Below are 23,803 nucleotides of genomic sequence, written 5' to 3' on the forward strand. Positions count from 1 at the left end.
ATGCAACACTGAACAAATCACAATTTCAATAAACATTGCAATAAGAACGAAAAACCAATCATGTCTTTGTTTGTCTCTTTGGTTCCCTACAGTTAAAGATTTAGGGGCCTATTATGATTGCGGTTTTTCTGCATCCTCCGGGCCGGCGGAAGCCACCGCCGGCCCGGAGGATGCGGAAAAACCGCAGCGGACCCACCAAAGACCCACCACCACATTAGGATGGCTGGTGCGTTCTCTTTTCTGTCCGCAACTTTTCCGCAACGGTTGGCTTACAACTGCGGCGGAAAAGCTCTAATATGGTGGCGGTGTCTCTCAGACACCGCCAGCCATATTAGGATGGGCTTTAAAAAATGTTTTTCCGCGGCGGGTTTTCCGCCGTGAAAAAGCATGTGGAACTTCACTGCGGGGGCCCGTTGCGGGCCCCCTGGGTGAAGGGGGGTGCACATGGGGGTTACCTATGGTACCCCCCTGCATTTGTATGCAGAAATCGACAGGCACCGCACAATGCCTGCCGCTTTCTGCATACAAATGCAATGTATGCATTTTTACCATTGCGGCGGGTGCAGCTTGAAGCCGCACCCGCCGCAATGGTAAAAATAGAGGATGTGACCGCCAGGGTGGCGGTCACATCCTAATTGGACAGAAGGGAACCCCACAGGCCATGCGGAGGTTCCTCATCCTCTATGGTCACAGAAGGACTCAAGTCCGTCCGCGATCATAATGGGCCCCTATGAGTAAACAATGCAGGAATAATATGTGTAAACCTTGTAAAGTGGCATCCACAAAAAATATTAGACTTTTTCTTTCTTGTACATGGACATACCATCAAGCAGTGATGCTACCGAGCTCAAAATGGATTAATTCATATACTGTGGTGGTATATTTTGCACAAAACACTTGTTTGGCAAACAAAAACTGTCAACACATTTTGAACCCGTCCAGGTGTCCTTAAGGGTTCTCCTCAGGACACAGAACAAAAAGAGCTGCAAAAATAGTAAAATCACATTCTTTGTTAACACACTTGCTGTTCTTCACATTCATTCCATCTACTTTCATTCACACTAAACCTTAGTATCTCTTTTTTCCTTTTTTTCTCCAACGGTATTAACAGTCTCCTACTTCACACAAACACTTCACTCCTGTGTTAAGTTGACATAAGCTTATTACAAGTTTAAACACCATTTTTCCTTTCTGTTACCTTTTGCACACAGCACACTTGAATAAATGTTTAGAGTCTAGCAGAATGTTTTGCTTCACACGAGAATAATATGTTTTTCTATATTAGCTGCCTTGCTTGGTAAGCTTTGTCTGAACAGTGAGTGCCGAGGCCTTCAAGGTTATTTCAACACAGTGGTGGTTGTTCAGACTGATCAGTGCACGTTCTAGACATAACATATGTGCAGCTGTGGCCACCTCTGATTTTGGCGCGTTTAATAATGCACTGTGTAGGCATGATCACACACTTGGAGAACATTCGGATGCTGAGAGCTGGTGCAGAATCTGATGTGATCCATTTCTGCTAAGTACCAGAGGTATGGGGCCGCCCTTGTGATCCCAAGAGACCTTCTGTAGATATAAAATAACCTACTAGCAAGGGAGGGTGAAATATAGGTATATTTTAAACCTGATTCCATTTAGCATTATGACATGCTTTCTGCCTTTGTATTTTATGGAATAGTAACTATGCTGATAATCTTGTTGCTTATAATATGTCTGTTTGTATTAGCTAAGATACTGTGCATGAGAACACAGCATTAGAAATAAATATTTCAAACTTGCAAGTGTCTCCTTTTACTCCCTGTTTTGGACTGGTATGAGAGTATAACGAAAGAGTGTTCATGTGTTCCAAATTGCCTGAGGTAATCTAAGTTCCATGTTCTGGGTTGTCTAATCATTGGTGTTATGGAAGAGCCAATGAGATACTGATGCTAGTCTGGTAGGGGATATTGGGTACTAAGGTGAGTTTTGGTACACCCTAATTCACTGAAGTTCCAAGTCTCTAGGCCCAGTTCTGTGTAGGATCAGAATCCCTGCTACACTACAGGATTATTTCTAATACGATTCACAAAAGGTTTATTACCCAGAACAAACTAAAGAAGGGAAGATGGACAAACTTGCATGGTTTTGCTTTGTTCGCCCTAAGTTGGCAGGGTATGCCCAGACATGGGTCCCCTGCTCACTTTGCCATTGGATTTAAGTTAGCCTGGCTGATGATGGCTGATTAGCCAGAAACCGGTCCCAGGGTGCTTCTTTCCGGTCCAGGAAAGACATGGCTTGGCAGTTCGGGCTGTACTGTTCCCATGAGGCACAGGGTCAGAATGAAGGATGATGGATTAAACCCAGATCAGTTGACTGGTTTTATTTCACACTTGCATGGTGCCAGGTTGCTATGAGGAAAATGAACCAACATTATAATACAAGCTTTAGGATTAGTGTGAAGAACATATACAATGTTAATGAATTTAGGTCTGAATCGGCAGCACTTCAATGTCAAGTGATAGGAGTTATATGGCGGTTAAGTGTTTAAACAAAAGTGCTTTCAGTATAACTTTTGAGCAAGCATTGTCTGAAGACAACTGCCCTTAGTATAGCCCATATAGCATATATGACACTTTAAATTGGGAATTTCTTGTTTGTCTTGTGTTAATGGAGAGAGGTGTGTGGCTTTCCTTCTTGCTGCTGCAAACAGTCGAATTATGTCAAGAGATTTATGACTGGGCACTGTTGTGTACAATCCATTTTCTAAGCAGATTTTTAACATCTGTCATATGGAAAACTGCAAGTGTAAATTGGTCTTTCATCCTACCAATCTTTCACTGAGTTACTAAACTATTGTGCAAAAATACGCCATAGAACTTTCTAAAGCATTGTTGCAGAAGAGTAGTCTTTGTATCATACCACCTTTTGACCTATGTTATACAGCTGATTTTATCTACATTTATTAGTAGCTCCATGGGAAGAACTCTTCACCCTTTTGACCAATATTGCTGGCACAATATGTTCTAAAAGTATCATATGCAATTAAGGTTCTCTTTATGAGTAGCAAGGAACAGGTTGCACTATGTATTGCACCCAATGAAATCCACCACTACAGAGCTTGGGATCCATCTGGTGCAGTCAACATCCTCTTATAATAGATTTTGGGAAATTCACTGCAGATGTAAGTGTTTATTGTATCAAAATACGTACCTTCTATTAACTAATGTTTCTTTGCTCACATTATATTCCAGCTGATTTGAAATACCAAAGTTTCATAGGGTATGAAAACTTTATTGGGGGGGTTGCTATATTCATATCAATAGCAATTCTGATCCTTAACAAACAGGGATTTTACAAGGGTCATCTTAAATATCTAAAACGTTTGAAGTGGTAAAGTTCCCCAAACCCTCTTTTCCAATCATATTTAAATGCCAAATTTTTGTACCAATGTTACTGGCCAAATGTACTGCAAAATACACTAATATATCAAAGATGTTAGAGGGAAAGGACTAGTTACCTTCCAGCATAATTGTTAAATCTTTCCAGCATTGATTGGGTTTTCCTTGTACAACTGTTTTCCTGGAAAAATCAATATCTTTGTAAATCGGTCTTTTGATACAAGCAATTTGTAGTCATGATGACTGGATATTATTTTTGTGGTGCCGCTCGCAGGCTTGGACACAGGGCGTGAATCAATTTCTTCCACCACGGACCAGAGGAAGCAGTGAAAGGAGCATTGAGAGCTAGAGGGGCAGAGCGCCTTAGAGACAAACAGCCGGGTCGGGACTGCGAGGTGTAGAAGGCCTTGCGGAAACATAATTGGCCGCATGCGAGGGCCTCTTCTCGTACTCTCCCCCTACAGCACTTAAAGCCTCGCGCCCCCGCTCCGCGGGAGCCCCTCGCAGGCTTGGACACAGGGCGTTAATCGGATTTCTTCCACCACGGACCAGAGGAAGCAGTGAAAGGAGCATTGAGCACTAGAGGGGCAGAGCGCCTTAGAGACAAACAGCCGGGTCGGGACTGCGAGGTCCAGCGGGCCTTGCGGAAACCTCATTGGCCGCAGCTGGGGCCTCTTCCCGTACCCTCCCCTATTGCACTTAATGCCTCGCGGACCCCGCTCCGCGGGAGCTGCTCGCAGGCTTGGACACAGGGAGTGAATCGGATTTCTTCCACCACAGACCAGAGGAACAGTGAAAGGAGCATTGAGCGCTAGAGGGGCAGGGCGCCTTAGAGACAAACAGCCGGGTCGGGACTGCGAGGTCCAGCGGGCCATCGGAAACATCATTGGCCGCAGCTGGGGCCTCTTCCTGCATCCCTCCCATTAGCTATTTCAGGCACGCCCACCTACGCGCTAGCGGGACGTGGGCAAGACGAGCCCGGGCGAAGCCCGGGCCCGTTCTAGCCCGTTCCAGACCGTGCAGGACCGGACCGGGCCAACCCTCTTGGCCCTGATTTCTACGATTTGTACGAGGGACTTACTTTCAATTCGCCATTGACGACTGCTGTGTTTATAAACCTTGGCGGGCCGAGAGACAAGGAGTAAGGCCATTGCTTCAAGTTCTTTGATTGCAGGTACATTGGAAAGTTTTTTGTCTAGAGCAAACTCGGTTCTTTCCAAAGAGATTGCCATGGTTGAGAGTCGTCTTTCACAAGGCATTGACAGTCTCAGGAGATCTTCTAAAATGCCTGAAAGGGGGGAGAGATCTCCCACACCCCTATTGGACAGCATAGACCAGACTATTACGTCTGTCCTACATGATCTTGGTAATAGTCCAGGAGCTGCTGGGGCACCTTTACCAATCACTCCTGAAGTGAAAATATTATCATCATCTGTGGCTTTTACTAACATGGGGATATAAGATGGTGGGCTGTCACCCACATGTAGTCAATCACAGGGAGTGAGGGAAGGGGCTGTCCCAAAGAGGAAACGCTGCGCCTAGGTGAGGGGTGGGACAAAGGCGAAACTCGACAAGGGTTCCGAAGTAATTCATACCATGGCCCAAGCTGAAAGCAGGGAAGTCCCACCCTTAACCATTATTGACACCAATGTATCCCCCCAGGACCCGGTGCCAACCCAGCACACTACATTTATATTTGGGGATAAGACGCAGGCAGGGACAGACAATCTGATCCCTGCACTGTGCTCTACCCTGAAATCCTTGCTTAATCCTCTAGTGGACAGATTAAATTCCACTGAGTGTAGACTTTTAAATATTGAACTGGCCACTGGGGAGATAATGAACCACCTTAAATCAGTTCCAACCATACAGCAGGGTCAGGAGGCTAGTGGGGGGGGGTAGCTCTAGCTGTTGTGCCTGCTCCCACCTTAAACGCGGCCCCATCAACAAATTCTGTGATAGCCCAGGCCCCACTAGGCGTGTCTAGCGCTAATCCCCCCAGATCTACCGGCTCGGGCCGAGCGGAGGCTGAGCGCCCCATAGCAGTCGGGGGCCATGTAAGGTGGAGCAAGGTAGTTAACCTGCCCCCGGAAGCGGCCCCCCTGGTAGTTGTATTAACTGGTGTCCCTGAGCTCAGTGGCCCTCTGCCCGAAACTTTTTCATCCCTAAAAAACAAGGTGGTCAGCTGGCTGAATACTCACAGACCGGCCCCACCACTTCATGCAACTGAAATTGTTATGGTTAGAAGGGTCCCATGGGTGGGCCCATTAAACAAACATATAAAGGGGGGTTGCGTCCTGGCATAGTCTCATACATCTGCTACTGGGTGGGCGACACAGCTGGTTCCATAATACAGACCCGCCCACTGTCCTTCTTTTATTCACCCCCAAGTAATCCAGTTCCAAGTTGGGGGGAAGAAGGGTGGACTAGGGTGAGTGCTAGGAGCTTCACTGGAGGGCATAGGTCTAATCACTCTTCTACACTCATGTACCCCAACTATTTCCATGCCAACAGGTTCAGCTCTCTGGACCAGGTGGACTGACTTAGTATGGGAATAAGTTTGGGAAGACGAGCTGGCCCAGTAAGCCATAAAAATTTTCAGCCCACTCGGGGAAACAGGAATGGGTCAAATAGTGTCCAGGGGGAACAGCAGGTGGAATTGGAGAGGCTGGTTTCTGTATCCCCAGAAAGGGGGGACGGTACCAACAACTCAGTGCTCTCGCCAAATTGGAAGAGAGACCCCACTATGTCATTCTCTAAAGCTATTGCTGGTAAAAAATCTCTTAAAATCTTGTCATGGAACATTGCAGGGGTTCATAACAAATTGGCTTGCCCAGAGGGGGGCACTTTTATAGACTTAAGTGATGTTTGTTTCTTTCAAGAAACTTGGGCAAGAGGGGAGCAACTCGGGAGTGGTTTTGCTTCCTTCTATATACCCGCAAAGTGGGGGGGAATGGGAAGGCCCTCGGGGGGGGCTGACAATCTGGGTGAAGACTCAACTGGGGTGCAGCGCGAGGATCCTAGAGACAACCTCGGAGGATGTACAAAGCATCCTACTGACATGGCCTGATGCCTCCAAACTGGTTCTGGTGAATGTTTACTCCAGACCTGTCAACCCCACAGCAGAGTCTAAAACCATCAATGAACTTTCCACGTTTCTAACTAGGATCCCCCAGGGGGCCACTCTGGTGATAGGGGGTGACCTTAACTCCCACTTTGAGCCATTGAGTGACATCATGGATGGCGTTATTTCCTCCGCCCAAGTCATGGGCACCTCTGGCAGTCCAAATTCTAGCCTTAACATTAAACCACTCAATTAGGGCTTGCAATGGTCATGCTGGCTCGGACATACCAGCAAAACACACCTTTAACAAATCGGGCCAAGAGGCTCGATTGGAATATATATTCGTTGAAACCTGTGCTTGGCACAAAGTCATTGATTTTAAGGTGGTATCCAGGGCCGAAAGTGATCATAATCCTCTGATTCTGTATTTTCTTTGCCCTGGCCGCTCCAAAGACAGCCCCAAGGGACGGAGAACACCCAATTATCGGGCACTCCTCTCCAGTAATAGACGAAGAATCAGATGGGATAGGGCAGTAACTCGTCCTGAGTTAGTGGCTGATATATACGTAGAAGTAGCTACAGCACTGGAAACTGTGATTGCCTTGACCCCGGAGTTCATTTCTGATCCAGCATTTGCCAAACTTGGTGTTGTTCATCAGGTTCTGACTAAAAGCATAGCCGAGATCCTAAACCCTGTGGGAAATGTGAAAAAAACAGTCAAAAACCATACATGGTTCAACCCAGCATGTAGAAGGGCGAAATCCGAGCTCATCAAAGCATTGAAATTAAGCCTTAATAGTGCTCTGATCAAGGAAAAAAGAGCTGCCTACAGGAATTTAATTCGCCATGCTAAAGCAGAATGGGAGGTGGATCACTGGGCCAACCTAACATCGAGTCTTGCCGGAAGAAATGCCCGGCAATTCTGGCAAATTGGTAACACCGGGTCAATAGAACAAGATGAGGCTGTGGCCCCTAATCTAGCCGCCGAGGTATGGGAAGAGCACTTTAGAACTCTCTACTGGGCGGACGTCCATGCGGGCGCACCAAACTCATTGAGGCAAGATCCTAATATCCAGAGTGGAACATCTGACTACGAGTTTACTGTGGGGGAGGTGGAGACTGCTATTCTCAACCGTCCCTCAAGTAAAGCTCCGGGCCTGGATAAATGACCAGGCGACCTTCTCAAACATGAACCGGTGGTATGGGCTCCCTATCTGATGGCTATTTTCAATGCTATTTTGGGGGGCATGGAAGTTCAAAAAGGGCTCACCTCTGCTCCCTGCCAACTACAGGCCAATCAGCCTCATTGATGTGCCCTAAAAACTTTTTGCACGCCTGATCCTAAATCGTCTTTTAGACTGGATCGAGGAGTATTCCATTTTAAGCCCCTTCCAGGCTAGGTTCCGGAAGAATGTTTCCACTACGGACCAGATCTTCCGTTTATATATACTCCATTTAAAAACTGTCAAGATCGGGGGTGGGTCACTATACACCATCTTTGAAGACCTACGCGCGGCATTCGACCTGGTCCCGCGCCAGACGCTGTGGACTGTACTCCGGGAGCTTGGTATTCCACCTCCACTCCTGAATATGTTAATACAACTCGACCCAGAACTATGCGCAGGTCAGGTGTGGTAGCAGCGGTTCACTGACAGCACGATTCCCCATTGACAGGGGGGTAAGGCAGGGGTGTGTCTTGGCACCTACCCTGTTTTGCCTCTTTGTCAACGGGGTAATCGCACATCCGAACGCAGTACAAGACAGTGACGCCCCAAAGTTTGCAGGGTCCAGGATTGCAGCGATCATGTTCGCGGATGACACGTTACTTCTCTCTAAAACCCCTATGGGTATCCAAGGTGTCCTGGACGGGTTTGTCTCTTTTTGTAAAGAGCGCGGTTTGGAAATGAACACCTTAAAAACCAAATACATGATTTTTAATCCCCCCGCAAAAACACGTCCAAACCCTATGATAGATGGTCTTAGATTAGAAAGGTTTATTAGGGAGAACAATGGTCCTCAGGAGTTGCAATAGACAAATGAATAAAGCTATAGACCACAATAAGTACTATAGTTCAGCTTCCATGCCCAGCCGGGCAAGGAATATTTTATTTAGGAATAACAAGAATTTGGTTGACCTAAGAAGGGTCATATAAAAACATTTAGATAGGGCACAATCCTGTACCTATCCCAAAAAATGGAAAAAGCATAAATAAAGAAAAGAAAGTAAGTCAGAGAAGAAGTTTAACAGGCAAGAAAAGATTTTTGGAGCCAATTATCGCTTGCAAATTAATATTCAATCAAAGCAAGTCTCGACATACAGTGTATACAGAATAATGTGTAAAATGAATTTCATGCAACACTGTTTTTTAAGCGTCAACGTTTCGATCCCTAGGCTCCAAATGAACCGGGATCATCATCAGGACCATTATAAAAACACTGCCTGTTTACAATACGAACGCCTGTAAATATAAAAAGGGGGAGAAATGAAAGAACAACATAAGGCATCCGCCTAAAATAGTAGATTAAACAACATTTAATTGTGTCAGCATGCGGTTCAATCTTGGAACCCTTAGGGGCATTTGTTGACTTCTTTATAAAAGAATTTGTCCCTCCCACAGCTTGCTATGTACGAGACTCCATGTTCATGATCAATCTGATCGAGCACCACCCATTCAACCCTACAACCGATATGTCCTAGGGCAGTAGTTATTGACTTTTATTAATTTCAATAAAGTCTGCATGATGATTAAAAATTGATTTTAACAGTATCACATAGCAATTGAATGGCAAAGGTAGGGGTATAAGGAAATTCTCATTTAAGTGACAGTTAGTGACAGTTAGGGTACATCTTGCTGGCTGGCTTGCTGCTTCAGCAAACAAATGATGAATGGAATGCTGGCAATGCAAACATTTGCCCCCAGTCAAAAGATCTGGGTTAAACCCATTGTTTTTTTGCCTTCTACGCCACCCCAGTTTGGACCCAGCCATATGCAAATCAGTCTTAACCCTGGGCCCCATGGGAGCAGTCCAGACCCAACTGCCAACCCAGGTCCTCCCTGGACCTGAAACAAGCATCCTGGGACCGGTTGCAGGGTATGTCACCCTTCTTGAACCAGGCTAGCTTGAATACAATTGCACAGTGAGCAAGGGACCCACGTCTGGGCATACCCATCCCACTTGGGGTGAAAAGTGTTACAACAAACAAATGATGGACAGAATGCTGACAATGCAAACAGTCTCTACCAAGTCAAAAGATCTGGTTCCAATCCATTGTTCTTTTGCACACTACGCCACCCCAGTTTGGACCCAACCATATGCAATTTAGTCTTGACCCTGTGCCCCATGGGAACAGTCCAGACCGAACTGCCAGGCCAGGCCCTCCCTGCACTGGAAACAAGCATCCTGGGGCCGGTGTCAGGGCATGTCACTCTTCTTCAGCCAGGCTAGCATGAATCAAGTGGCACAGTAAACAAAGGACCCATTTCTGGGCAAACCCATCCCACTTAGGGTGAATAGTGTTACAACAAACAAATGATGGACAGAATGCTGACAAATGATGGATGGAATGCTGACAATGCAAACATTCTCCCCAGTCAAAAGATCTGGGTTAAATTCATTGTTCTTTTGCCCACTATGCCACCCCAGTTTGGACCCAGCCATATGCAAATCAGTCTTGACCCTGTGCTTCACTCCACAGCGCCACTCAGCTGAACTCAATCAGATTGTATCAGGAGTATCACAAAGAGAGTCAGCCCTTGTTTCTCAAATCCAGTTATACAATAAAGTACATTCAGTTGCTGCGCAAATTCAAAACTTGAACAAGAGAAGCACAACAAAGAATGAAGGTAAAAGAGGTATTGAAAATAAAAGAAGAAGGAAATAAGGACTAGTGAGTGCATTTGTCGGTCTGTTGCAATATTAAGGGGTCGATTAGGATCGCGGACGGACTTGAGTCCGTCCGCGACCCCAGAGTATGAGGGAACGTCCGCATGGGCTGCGGCGTTCCCTCATGTGCGATTAGGATGTGACCGCCACCCTGGCGGTCACATCCTGGATATTTAACATTGCGGCGGGTGCTGCTTGAAGCAGCACCCGCCGCAATGTTAAAAGTGCATGTGTAACATTTACATGCACAAAGCGGCAGGCACCGCGCGGTGCCTGCCGCATTGTGCATGTAAATGCTGGGGGGTACCATAGGTACCCCCCATGTGCACCCCCCACCCACCAACACCCTGGGGGCCCGCAACGGGCCCCCAAAATCAAAAGTACACATGCTTTTCCACGGCGGAAAAACCGCCGCGGAAAAGCATGTTTTCAAATGCTTCCTAATTTGGCCGGCGGTGTCTGATAGACACTGCCAGCCAAATGAGAGCTTTTCCGCCGCGGTTGTAATCCGACCGCGGCGGAAAAGCAGCGGACAGAAACCAAGACCCACCAGCCATCGTAATGTGGCGGTGGGTCTTTGGTGAGCCCGCAATGGATTTTCCGCCTCCGGAGGAGGCGGAAAATCCTCCATCCTAATCGGCCCCTAAGTGTGGTATTTAGAATCATGAGGGTGCAATGGGCCTTGTAATGAAATGAAATTAAATATAATTTATAAAGTGCATGGTTACCCAAGGGCATCCCAGCGCTTGGGCAAAAAAACGCACTAAGCTGTGGGAATCAGATAGGGAAAAGCCAGGTTTTGAGCCTCTTGTGGAAGATGGTGTGGTCTGGCTCTTTCCGTAGCTGAAGTGGCAAGGAGTTCCAGAGTTTAGCAGCGTTGTGAAAGAAGAGCCTGCTGCCACTTCTGGACCTCTTGATTCTTGGAACAGAGGCTAGGTGGAGATCATTTGAACGTAAACGTTGGTTGGCTTGATAGGGCTGGACAAAGGAAGAAATGAAAGCCGGTCCCACACCCCCTAGCATCTTATGGGTGGTGCAGAAGGCTTTAAAGTGGACTCTTTCCTGAATAGGAAGCCAATGTAAAGACCCAAGGGCAGATTCAGCTGACTGGCGGCAAGAATCCTTGCAGCACAATTTTGAATGGTTTGAAGTTTCTTGAAGACCGCACAGGGCACAACGAGATAAAGAGCATTGCCATAGTCCAGGCGGGAAAAAACAAGTGCCTGGACCATGAATTTTCTTGCTTGAGGGGGTAGCTGAGGCAACACTATACGCAGCATTCTTAGAATGCTGAAGCAAGAGGCTACAACTTTCCTTGCTTGGGTTTTAAAGCTAAGCTCAGAATCAAGCCAGAAACCCAAACTCTTCATTTCTGATTTGGGGACAGGCACAGGGCCCATACATGTTGGCCAGATAGAGGAAACCTTGAGGTGGGATGGATTACCGAGCAACATAAGCTTGGTCTTGTCACCATTCAGTTTTAGTTGGGAATGGCACATCCACCTTATCACCTCCTCGAGGCATGGGCCAAGGCAAGTAGGGGAACTACTTTTATAGTTAAATGCCACCACTAATTGAGTGTCATCGGCATATGTAATTATATGCACCCCAATGGGTAGGATGATGTCCGCAAGAGGGGCCATATAAACATTAAAGAGAGGGGGGCTCCGGGACAACCCCATAGGCACTCCACAATAAAGGGGCCTAGGGCTTGAAATGACCTTTCCTTCGAAGACCTGGAAAGATCTACCCTCCAGGAAAGAGCATAACCAATTGAGGGTTGTACCTGTCACACCCAGATCTTTGAGACGATGAATTAGGATACAGAGATTAACAGTATCAAATGCAGAACTGAGATCCAACAATATCATGGCTAGAGAACCACCTGCCTCAAGGATCCTCCTAGAGTCTTCCACGACTGCCAGCAAGGCTGTTTCGGTCCCTTGAGAGGGGCAAAACCCAGTTTGGGGTGGATGCAGAAGTCTTCCAGGTTCAGGGTGCCAAGAGAGAGCCATATTAGCATGTTTCCATGTGATTTTGCCTACCCAGGGCAAGTGCGAAATTTGTCGGTAATTTGCAAGGCAGTCGGAATCTAGGCCAGGCTTCTTCAACAAAGCCTTTACCAGCGCAGACCATCCCAGAAGACAATGAAGAATTAATCACATCTGTAAGGAAAGGACCCACAGAGCCAGCTACTGATTTCAAAATTTTATGGCTGACAGGATCTCTAGGATATCCACTCTCAACAAGGGTGGAGATGGTTAGGAATGCCTCTTTGCCAAGAGGAGGAAATGCTGCCAGCAAATATACCTCACTCCTGACAATTGCTTCTTCAATAGAAAACCTTGTCAGGTTCGGAAAACAAAATTTGAATAGGTTGGATTTTGTTGTGAAAGTATTCTGCAAGTTTGTTGCAGCGCCCATCTGTTGGCTCGAGGACATCAGGGGCCGATGTAGCTTGCAAGAGTTTTTCAACAATACAGAAAGTTTCACGAGGTGAATTAGCTGCACAGGAGATTTTTTCATTATAGTGGCATGCTTCGGCCCTTTTTATTTCAGTTTTGCAAGTTATGATAGTATCCATATATTCCTTTTTTCTTAGAGGGGGAGAAATGTTTCCTCAGGGCACTCTCTGATTTTTTTACAAATCTGCTCTAGTTTACGGAGTAAGGGAGTATACAATACTGATTTTTTTGGGCCCTAAATTCACTTGGTGGGTCTTTTTTGGAAAAATTCAATCTAAGGTCTCTTCCATCCACCTATTAAATTGGTTGTTGGGTACTCCAGGATCTGGATTTATAGAAGATATGCTACCTTCTAAGGAGAGGGCCCATCCATCTAACAGATGTTTTCACCAGCAGCGAGCTGTTTTTGGTCGAACGGAAGGGATGACCACCTTAGGGGGCCAGTAAAGAGAGATCAAATGATGGTCTGACCAGGGGATGGGTGTAGGCTCCAAGCAGCGCAGCTCCTGAAGATTTGAAAAAACAGGGTCAAGAAGGTGCCCTTTCACATGAGTAGGCTGGGCTACCTTCTGCAAAAGTTGGAGGGCTGCGAGATCATAGTCTATAATTACGCCGACGACTTGCAACTCATCCTTTCACTTAACTCACCACATGCCATCAATACGTTCCACGCAGTCATGATTCATATCCAACTCTGGATGAACCAGAATCAATTCAAGCTGAACCCCGGTAAAACCGAGCTCCTTCTCCCTGGACTCAGTCACGCCCACTGGGGCCCGCAGTTATGGCCTCCGGAGCTCGGCTCTCCCCCTATCCCAGCAAAAACAGTAAAAAGCTTGGGCGTAATCATTGACCCCGAACTCTCCCTCAAAGCCCAAGTTGGAGTGGTAGTCTCATCTTGCATGCACCAACGTTGGAGGATCCGCAAAGTCCGTCACCTTCTCCCCCCCGCGGCACTCCCTCAAACTGTCATCTCACTTGTGCTCTCCTGCTTGGACTTTTCTAACTCCATTTATCACGGTCTTCCACAATTTCTGTTACACCGCCTCCAAGTCGTCCAGAACCAAGCGGCCCGCTTGATCCATGGAACCCCCAGATGGCAATCAGCCAAGCTTCTGCTCCATAGCCTCCATTGGCTTCCAATAGACCAATGGGCTTCCTTCAAGGTGGCATGTCTCACCTTTAAAGCCCTTCACTGCTCTGGCCCTGGGTTCCTTAAATCCCTCATCCATCCTCACTGTCCAATACCCAACCTCCGATTAGCTCACCGTGACTTGTTAGTCACTCCTAAAAACAAAACTAAGAAATTTGGCGGTCTCCGTTCCTCCTACCTTGCTCCTGTGCTCTGGAACCTCATTCCTCTCTCAATTAAATCTTCTTCCTCCCTCCTTAACTTCAGAAAAGTATTAAAAACCCACCTTCCCCCCCCTTAGCTAGGTTTCGCTTCCTGCGCTTCCTCCTCACTCACTCTGTCTATCAGCGCCAGGAAGCTTCAGCGTCAGTGCGCTCTACAAATGGCACCTAAGATAAGATAAGATAAGAGATCAGAGGAGAGTTCTAAAGCACTTTTTGATGCAGTCATTAAAGTGAATGTTTAGATCCCCTAGGATAATAAAGTTGGAAGCAGTACTAGCTAATTTTGTGATTGCTTCCGGTAGGGAGGATAGAAACTAAAGGTCCAGGAGGACGATATATAAGAATACCTGAAAGGGAGAGCAGGGGTGTAAGACCTATGGAGAAATGAATGTTCTCACATTCAGAGGACTTCCAAAGGTTCAACAGCTCTGATGGCTTTTATAAATAATAGTCAACCCCCTCTTACTCCAGTCGACCTATCCAGCCTTTGTAACAGATAATCAGACTAGAGGGTTTGGACAATATCAGGTTCAGACTTCGAGTTAGCCCATGTTTAAGTAAGAAACAGAATATCTATCTGGGTTATCGTCGGTCAATAATATGTGCCACTCAGTGGAATGTTTAGGTAGAGATCTACAATTAAGTGAAAGAATTTTAAATGTTTTAACAGGCAATTCCGCAAAGGATAGAGGAGGGAGGAGTGTCCGTAACCTAAAAGGACAGTGCTGGCAGATTGAAGCAGAGTTATAGGGATCGAGGCAATGAAGACATTTCAACTCAGGAGTGAGGTTTAGATGTAATAGCTGAGCCGAACTGTAACAGTACCTTACTGGAGAGGAAGTACCAGAGGTCCTGGCCCCTGGTCCTGGGGGGTACGGATGGGCGTAGACAAGCTTGCCCTAGGCGCGCTTTTGGCACGCCGGCGGCGCGCCTGCTGCGCGGTCGCATCATCGGGCTTTAAATCACTTGAGCAGGGTCCAGCGTCTAGAGCGCTGACCCAAAATGGCCGCCAATGCGGGTCCAACTATAAAACAAAAATCCCCCCCACAAGCATTAAACACAGCTTGCTGTTGCAGAGGTGAGTGCAGTATGATTGTGTGACAATGATGAATTCAATTTTAAACAGTTATACACACATTCAATTTTAAAAGGGCGAAGGCAGGAGCCAACTAACAATTCAATTTTAAAATATGAAGCACACACTCGATTATTAAATGAGGTGGGAGCAGGAGTCAAGTGAATTCATACACCAGCAAGCTTTTAGCGGTATTGTATAGGTATGTGTATCACGGGTGAGGAGGGTGCAGGTGTGACCGGGAAAGGCGAAAAGGAGAAAAAGCCATGGGCTACAGCAGGAGCAAACAAATTTGTTAACGTATCAGCAGAGAGTTTAAAAAAAATGTTTTCTCAAGCTATGGAATTTACCACTACACCTCTCTGGTTGAATTAATTATATTACTATGATTATACTTCCTAAACTTTTTTTTTCTATTTCGGCAGTTGCCAATTTATGTTCTACATTCCTTAAAACGGAGGCCAAAATTTGTAATTTAAACTGGCAGAATAACATTACCAGAATTTTCTGGGAAGTAATTATATAATGACAGAAGACGTCAACTTAGACACCTGAACCAGGCAATAATCATGGGCTGTGTTCAGGATTTAGCACATTTTGTGGGACTTTAAGAAGCATTTAAACAGTCTAAAATACACATTGTATTGCACTTTGGAATAAAAGGGATTTCTCTTTCCTATAAGGCTTGTAAGATCAAAGAACCTATATATAAGAGTTGTAGATACTTTCAGGAGGGTAAATCCGCTTGGACATTTAATTACTTTCAATAAGGTGTTTTACATTTTTTATGAGATAAATACAACTTCGCCTTTGCATGAAAAGTCAAACTTGCCAGACCATTTTTAGAAAAAGCAATATGCAGCTCTGAATATCACTTTCATACCATATTGCAAATCTACCAAAAACTACAGACCAAGACTGATATTTGTTTCAAAGGAGCTATGAAAGCATTGGGTTTCTGAGATTACTGCTACAGATCATCAACTTTGGACCACTGCTACCGCAGATGGCGTGCAGTTTTATTCCTGTTGAATATTATTATTTCAGTCATGAATAGCAGAATATTTAGCCTCCACTGTAGGCGAAGAGATACATTTTGATCTCAGTTTAATGATGTTCAGGATAGGCACAAAATATATTCCTTACCAACATTTTTTTAAATATGGCAAAGCCTGCATCTGAAAATACAATACCCAGCAGAAACAAAATTCTGTGGAAACGACCAAAAGAGAGAAGTAAGTTCAATTTAAACAGATGGCAAAGAAATATGAGTTGTTGAGGCCCATCTTCCTTCAAGCAAAAAAAAATATGATACATCTTAAATCAGTAGCTCAGCTTACATTTTCGCTACTATTTAAACAAGCAGGCAAACATTTCAATACAATGTGCAACCCCATCACACTTACCAATTGGTTATTTGTTTTTGAGGTACCTAATTCTTCCTTGTCTGTGTATTTGGTGGGGTTCTTACCTCGTTTCACTACCTGGTATCATAATGAAATACTAGGAGTGCATCCAGAGGGGTGCTAAGCTGAGGTCTCATGATCAGCAAAGGAGCTTTTTTTGTTTGGTGTCTTTGCTTCAAATCAGATCCACCACTATTTCCACTTTTCTTTTCTCAAAGAAATGAAAAAAATGGACATAGCGCTTGACAGCTTGGCACTTTGAGAGATACAACCACAATTCTTGAGAATTAACAAAAGCGCTTTATTCAGGCTTGGCGCTACACAGTAGAAACCATTTCAGAGCAAGGCAGATAAATTAAAGTGAAACACAACCATAAACCATATTTCTATAGTATATTTTTAAGGAATTATTATAAATACTACTGTTCAAAGTAGAATAGATTACAGAGAAAACAATTATCAGCATTTAACCGATATGCAAACAAAAGAAAAGGAGGAATCCTTGATGAATGATTTTTTGCAGATGACGCTGTTTTAATGACACGTACAGGAATTGGTTTACAATGGCTTTTGGACAGTTTTAATACTTTTATGCTTGACTTGGGTCTAAATATTAATTTTTCCAAGACATTCATAATGAGATGTGGCACAGGGACTTGCAGGGATATGGGCAGGGATATCTGCCTGGATGGTAGCAAGCCAGTATCTACGAGTACTTTTTCATATCTCAGTGTCCTGTTCACTCAGAACGATACATGGTCCCGGGCAATTGTGCAGAAAAAATTGGGCTTCAGTAGATCTACTAGCGCCCTGGCCGTTTTTGCAAAGAAACAGAGCAGGAAGCCACCAGGCGAACTTCTGCAAATATATAAGGCCCAGTGTACCTCAGCAGCGACATATGCGGCAGGAGTGTGGGGCATTGCCAATTCCCTCCCTTTACAAACCGTAGAAAATGCCTTCCTAGGATACATCCGTTCTGTCCCCCCTTGCACGTCTTCCTTTGTGTGCCATGAGGAGCTAGGTCTCCTGTACTTAGCAGACCTAATCAAACTTGAGCCAATACACCTCTGCCTCAGGATATGGGTTAGCGATCAGACTCATCTACATAGAGATATCCTGCTCGACAGCACTAGGCTGGATGGGGCAATGAAGATTCCCTGGCTCAGGTTAGTTTGTAGGTTAATGAATGATCTGGGACACCCTGATATTTATTTAAACCCCAGCTCGATGGCTCGAGTCTCGAGGGAAACCCTGAAAAAAGAGGGCCTTGGAATAGCAGATAAAGCCTCTAAACCCAGTTTTTCAACATCAGTTAAGGCTTACTTCTTTTGGTATGGAGCCCTATTTATATTTTGTCCCAAGTGGCTACAACAGAATTCTCTTGACGGGGTTCAGTACATAGACTAGGGTCAAGATTGTTACCCTTGTGTCTTTGTGACTCCCACTCAGAGCAGTCCACCATTCACCTATTTTTCTTTTGCAAGTTGTTCTCAGAACTAAGAAAAATGTGGCTACTTCCCATCCTAAGACAGCAGGGCCTTAGGCACTGCCATCCAGTGCTCGTACGTTTACAACTCTTAGAGAATGAACATGTGGCCTGGAGGGTATCCAAATACTTGAAAAAGGTCCTGTGGCAGAGGAAAAGTACGTCTTTCAAGCCTTGGGAGGCCGCTCCTGAGGAGATGTAACAGGATTTCATATGTTCTTGGATTTTAAATGATCAACATTTTTAATGTTATGTGTTTTTGGTATTTTACCTCTCCTTTTAACAAGTATTTTTTAACCAATAACTTTCATTCTAATATTTATTGAATGCGTACTGTGCTTTCATGACTGTTACTTTCATGGTCGAATAAAGCTAACTATTGATTGATTAAATGATTTTTCTATTATAAAGCCGTCAAATTATCCAACATTAGGAAGCAAATAAACACATACACAGATAATGTTCAGTATATATTCATATAGATAGGTCAGCAGCAACAAAGTATTTGGAGTTTAGAAGGGAAATGTATAACTTGAGGTTGTTTGGTCTCTGATAGTCCCACTTTAAGCAAATGTAGTGGTCTTTCTGTAGCTGTGAAGGCAAAAATAAACGAATGAACGGTTATTTTCATGAAAATCTACTCACCATTGTTGAAGCGCCAAGTACCAACGTAGTGTTCAATGTTTTTATAGTTGTCAGGCTGGCCAGCATCAAACATGTTATCCTTAATTTTAGATCCATCCGTAAATATGAAATTCCCTTCCTTTACATAAAAATAGCAAATGAATGTGATGCATAAACAACACGTCATCGATTAACATAGTATCAATGCATGAGCTTGCAATGAAAGAAAATGCCACTGGAACCAGCAAACCGGCCTGGATACTGATAAGTGTTAAATCGGTAAAGGGTTGCATGTGTTGCCGTTCAGGGAGGACCTTGTCTGATAGTAGGGGCTGGACCTTTCCCATTAGAGGAGGGTCAAGACTGATTTGATTATGGGTGGGCCAAGCTGAGGTGACATACTGGGAGAAAAACGCTGGATTGGGGTGCGGCCTGAGAGATTACCAGTGGCTGAGATTAATTCAAGCATTCCATCCATTACCTTATTTTTGATGAGCTTATGGAGGTAGCGTACATCGTGTGACAGATGGTGGCACAGTATGAGTTGTCAGGTGCATGTGAATCAGAGAATCCACAAAAATTCCTCTGCAGTATTTGACCCTGGTCTGCATTTGGCATGCACATTTCAACAGGATTTTGTGTCGAAATATACTCAGCAAAGAAAATAGCAGAGCAATTCACACACATCATGTCAAGTCCAACTTTATTCACAATGTTCCCATCTCATAAAAGTCACACAGTAACATTTATAAAAACATAACACATTAAGCTAAAACAGTACATCTACTGTTTCAAACACATACCAGGACAAGTTCAAAGTTAAACGCGCTTCATCATATCTAGCACATAAGTACCAACAATTTCAAAGTGCTAATTAATGTACCCACTAGCAGCAAAATCAATAAACATGTACACAATCATCACGAATATTAACAGGGCAAAGGGATCACATAAAAAGATAATATACCATAGGAATAATGATGGAGTACATTAATATTTCCTAATTTAGTTAACTCATACCTGATTACATAGACTAATTGAATCCACACATTTCCCTCATCAAGCCAATAAAGTTATTTCCTACGTAGCGAGGCTACCCAAAGAACTGAGGCCTTCATGTAATACACTGGGTTTATCAAGCCTTTGTAAAAGTGCAGTTCACCCCTACAGCATAAGACAGGAACTAAAATACGGTGGGCCCGATTCACAGAATGAATTTAAGACTCAATCTAAACTTACTACTGTTTTGGTATTCACAGAATGCACTTACTACTTTTGGCATTCACAGAATGAACCTACTAATTTTGGTATTCACAGAAGTTAGGATTTTGTCCTAAGTCTGTCTTAAGTCTGTCTTAAGTTTGTCTTAAGACAAACTTAAGACAAAATCCTAACTTCTGTGAATACCAAAAGTAGTAAGTTCATTCTGTGAATGCCAAAAGTAGTTAGTGCATTCTGTGAATACCAAAATAGTAGTAAGTTTAGGATTAAGTCTTAAGTTCATTCTGTGAATCGGGCCCGGTGTCTCTGCTGCTTATAAAAATGTAAAAAAACTGAATATGGTTGGTAGATTGATTGGAGACTCCAACACATGGACAACGTGAAAGAATATTATAAGAATAGGAATTCGCTGGAAAACCCATCATCAAAGAATTGAGGTTAAACGCATAATTTGTAATATGTGGACATTTTTATATGCATCCGAATTGCATTTCAGCCTGTAATCAGGGCACAAGTGTAAATTGTGTCAGAAAGTAGAGATGGAAAATATGTCAGAAATGCATACTGCTTGACCCACCTGGAATGTGTCATGTGCGCCGATCCAGTAAAGTGCTTCAGAAGTCAGGTTGCCTGGTTTACCCATCAAAGTATATACAAAATCATTTTCCTCACAGGAATGGATAGAGGCCAGGTGAGAATTGCTGGCAAGGCATGCTGTCTTAAATTGAAAATAAACAAAGTTGTAATTATATATTAACTGGTTTCTTTTCAGTTTAATTGAGTATGAGCCAGGCCCCAGATAATGTAACAATGATTTACAAAGATTAGTGAAATGACAATACAAATATATTTAATTATCTATCTATCTATCTATCTATCTATCTATCTATCTATCTATCTATCTATCTATCTATCTATCTATCTGTCTCTGTCATTCTATCTATCTTGAGATTTATTTTTATTGTAAGATAGATAGATAGATAGATAGATAGATAGATAGATAGATAGATAGATAGAGAGATAAATAGATAGATAGATAGATAGATAGATAGATAGATAGATAGATAGATAGATAGATAGATAGATAGATAGATAGATAGATAGATAGATAGATAGATAGATAGATAGATAGATAGATAGATAGATAGATAGATAGAGTTACTTAACTGGACCTAAACACAATTGTACTATGCAGGTTAAAGTTGAGTGCACTGACCCTAATTTGAGCCAATGATATGTTAAATAGCATATTTATTGACGTCATTGATGATATGATGACACCAATAGCTTTTTAATTTCTTCCTAAAATAGTTGCTTTAAAGAACAACATTATTTGCTAATTTTCTCAAAGTTTTGCAATTGATGTAACTAATGCTAGCAAATTTACAGAGCTATTCATACATATAATCGGATTATTAATATGTCATGTGTCGGGACAGAAAAATCCAGCAGCAGAAATTCCGAATCCTTGGTACCAGTTCTTAGTCATGGGTCAACATAGATTCTGTGCTATAACCTAAGGCTGTCTTAAAGAGTGTATTGTTACACCGAGAGGGGTAATTAACATGTTACCCTTTAAATGGTATAGGGCTACTTCCCTTACTAAGAGTTAAGTAGCACAGTTATCTTCTGGCCACTACAGCAAACAGCATAGGGCAAATGAGTCAGAAAACATCAGCCATTGTCTAACTTCACTGTGAGTGAAGGCATTGAGCTCTTTCACAAGGAAGCCCATCCACAAAAAATGTAGCTCAGTTTAGTTCATGATGCTTCTGTAAGAAATTGGGTTGTTGGTTGACTAGGGTGTGAGTCCTTGTCAAGCAAGAGCCACAATCCCTTGCAGGGTGAACTACAAAAAGTCACTAAATTAACCTGTGCTTCGTCCAAGAAGCAATCAGGCTTAACGTATGGGCAATCCAATCTCTATGCAGCACACAAACAGTGATAGTGTGAAAACACAACACAAGAAAAATTCAACACAAATTGAGAAAAGGCGAGTACATTTTAATAAATTATTTGACACTAAAACAACAAAAATCTAATCAGTATAGCAAAAGATTGGGCTCAATCAGCTTACCTACGTACTTAGACTCAGTTTTAAAAGTTTGTTCAGAGAAGGTAAAGTGCAGCAGGGCAAGGCTGTAGGAGGTGCTTGATGAAAAAGTTTCATTGTTGGGGGCCTTGGATTGAACCTGTTGTGAAATTGTATATGTTTAGACTTAGTCTCTTTTTGGAAGTCATCCTCAGCTGGATGATGCAGAGGGCTATAGCTGAAGGCAGCTCCATTAGGCGAAATACCCCTTTGGCAAGGCGATCTAAAGAGGGTTTGCTGCTGTGGGGAAGAACATATCTGGAGAAGCTGCTATGTCAATCTGGATGTCAATACACCTATGACACATAGGAGAGCAGGTTGGACCCAGTCTTCCAGTACTCAGTGAAGTTTTGGGCGAAAATGTTTTGGGTACCTTTAGCAGTGCAATTAAGGGTCCAGAACTGGGGGTTAAGGACTCACTCTGGGTCAGCCTGGGTACATGTTAAAGATAGTGGGAGCCTTTTGTGTCCCTGGTGCTTTAAACAGGAGGCCAGCAAACTAGTAAGTGGAGGCACTCTTGTAGTTCTGGGTTACGGTGAAGATGCAGCGCTCAACAGGACAGCTGGCATTGGAGGGTTCAAGGCAGGCTCTAAGCAGCAAACCAGTCCTTCCAGTTACACCAGTCTTGCAGAGTGCAGAGCAGGTCACAGCAGCAGGCAGTCCTCTGAGAGTTCTTCCGCGGGTCCAGGAGTGAAATGAAGAGTGGGTTTGAAGGTCATATTTTTATACCATGGTGACTTTCCTCTGGAATTTGGGATATGCTCCTGACTCCCCTGCCCTGACTTCAAGCTGGCTGCAGTCATAATTTGTATGTGACAGGTCCTTTTTGTGAATGTAGAACACACCCAATTCAGTTGCAAGAGTGACTTTTCTCAGCTCTGCCCCCATCCAGCCAGGAGGTGGCCCCTTCTAGCACACCTAATCACTCTATTGTAAGGCTGTTTGGGAGGAACTCACAAAGTCTAACTGTCAGTGACACCCAGTCCTGTGACCCAAGACAGGCTGCATGCACAAAAGAGATGAGATCAAATCACAAATAACCCTGGGCTCTAACCATGGTAGGTAACCAGAGGCTATGGTGCCTCAAGGGTGAACTGGCTGCCTGCCAAAAATGTTTTAAACACAACTAAGCCACCCGAAAATGCTTTTGAATGAATGAAAAGGGTTTTATATAGTGCATGGCTACGCGGGAGCATCCAAGCGCTGTCGTGGTTACTAGAGTTGAACTGGACCTCTACAGAAAGAGCCAGGTCTTTAGCTGTTTCTGGAATGAGAGATCACTGGATTCCATACAAAAATGCAGCGGAAGGTTGTTCCAAAGTTTCTCTGCATTGTATAAAAAAGGCCGTCTGCCACTTCTGGCCTTCTTAATCCTGGGTAGCATTGCTAGTTAAAGCGTGTCTGAAAGAAGTCTCCTGTTGGCCTCATGAGGGCAAATCAAGGTTTTAATGATAGGAGATCTATTCACTCCCAGAGACTTATAGGCAATGCAAAGGGCTTTAAAGTTAATTCTCTCTTGCACTGGTAAACAATTAAGATCGTGTAGTGCCGACTTTGCTTAACAGTGATTATGGGTTACCGTGAGCAGTCTTGCAGCGGAGTTTTGTACGATCTGCAGTTTCGTGGTCACTTCGCTTGGGGCGCCCAGAAAAAGGGCATTGCCATAGTCAATCTGGGAGAGGATGAGCGCTTGGACCAGTGTTGTTTCAGCTTGGTCCAGCAGGAGTGACAACACTTTGCGAATCCTCCTTA

The 23,803-nt window shown here is 44.1% G+C and overlaps 1 protein-coding gene across 1 annotated transcript in view; it reads right to left on the reverse strand.

The window, feature by feature from the left end:
• Positions 1-23,803, reverse strand: part of LOC147734862 (alpha-N-acetylgalactosamine-specific lectin-like) — an 81,607-nt gene that overhangs the window by 12,417 nt on the left and 45,387 nt on the right. The window contains exons 5-6 of the mRNA XM_086952515.1: positions 20,537-20,677; positions 18,760-18,877 (exon numbers count right to left, since the gene is read on the reverse strand). Coding sequence (XP_086808641.1) covers positions 18,760-18,877; positions 20,537-20,677 — 259 coding nt within the window. The remainder of the gene's footprint in view (positions 1-18,759; positions 18,878-20,536; positions 20,678-23,803) is intronic.

Source organism: Lissotriton vulgaris, chromosome 1_2, assembly GCF_964263255.1.
Source record: "Lissotriton vulgaris chromosome 1_2, aLisVul1.2, whole genome shotgun sequence".
Classification (NCBI taxonomy): domain Eukaryota; kingdom Metazoa; phylum Chordata; class Amphibia; order Caudata; family Salamandridae; genus Lissotriton; species Lissotriton vulgaris.